The following is a 502-nucleotide window of genomic DNA, read 5'->3' as shown; positions in this document are numbered from 1 at the left end:
CTGTGGAGCACCACGTGTGCTCAGAGCCAGCCTGGCCCAAGGGCCGTAGCCATGCTCGCTCGTGGGCAGAGAGGAGGAGGTTGCACCCACACTCATGCACCACATGGATGTGCTTAAAAAAAAAGGAATTGCGAGTGTGGGAGGGGGATTTCCTGAGACCGCAGAGAAGCGAAGGCCGCGTTGAACAGTCAGGGACAGGTGTGCTGGTGTCAGAGCAGTCCTGCCTTAAGGCTGCAAATGTTCCAGGTACTGCGGCAGCGGGTTCTCCTTGACGTATTTCTGAATGTACCAGCACGTCAGGTGAGCTTTCAGGTCCTCCTCCACCACGAAGTCCAGGGCTGCCTGCAACCAAGCAGAGAGGACAGATGGGTTACAAGCAGCACCCCCAGCCCACACTCTTCTCTGACACCTCACAAGGGTGTGGAATCCCGCACCCAGATCGTAGCTGGGAGAGGCAGCAGGTTGCCCTCCCGCACTCCCTATGCGAGGCAGGGGGAGGGAA

General features: G+C 58.8%; 1 protein-coding gene across 1 annotated transcript in view; it reads right to left on the bottom strand.

Moving 5' to 3' along the window:
• Positions 1-225: 225 nt before the first annotated feature.
• NATD1 (N-acetyltransferase domain containing 1) overlaps positions 226-502 on the bottom strand; it is a gene marked incomplete at its 5' end in the record, with an annotated part of 982 nt that continues 705 nt past the window's right edge. Inside the window, one exon of the mRNA XM_009869329.1 lies at positions 226-342. Coding sequence (XP_009867631.1) covers positions 226-342 — 117 coding nt within the window. The remainder of the gene's footprint in view (positions 343-502) is intronic.

This window comes from Apaloderma vittatum, unplaced genomic scaffold (assembly GCF_000703405.1).
Source record: "Apaloderma vittatum isolate BGI_N311 unplaced genomic scaffold, ASM70340v1 scaffold28825, whole genome shotgun sequence".
Taxonomy (NCBI): Eukaryota; Metazoa; Chordata; class Aves; order Trogoniformes; family Trogonidae; genus Apaloderma; species Apaloderma vittatum.
Note: the sequence above shows the minus strand (reverse complement) of the source record. Positions and strands in the feature narration are given on the sequence as shown.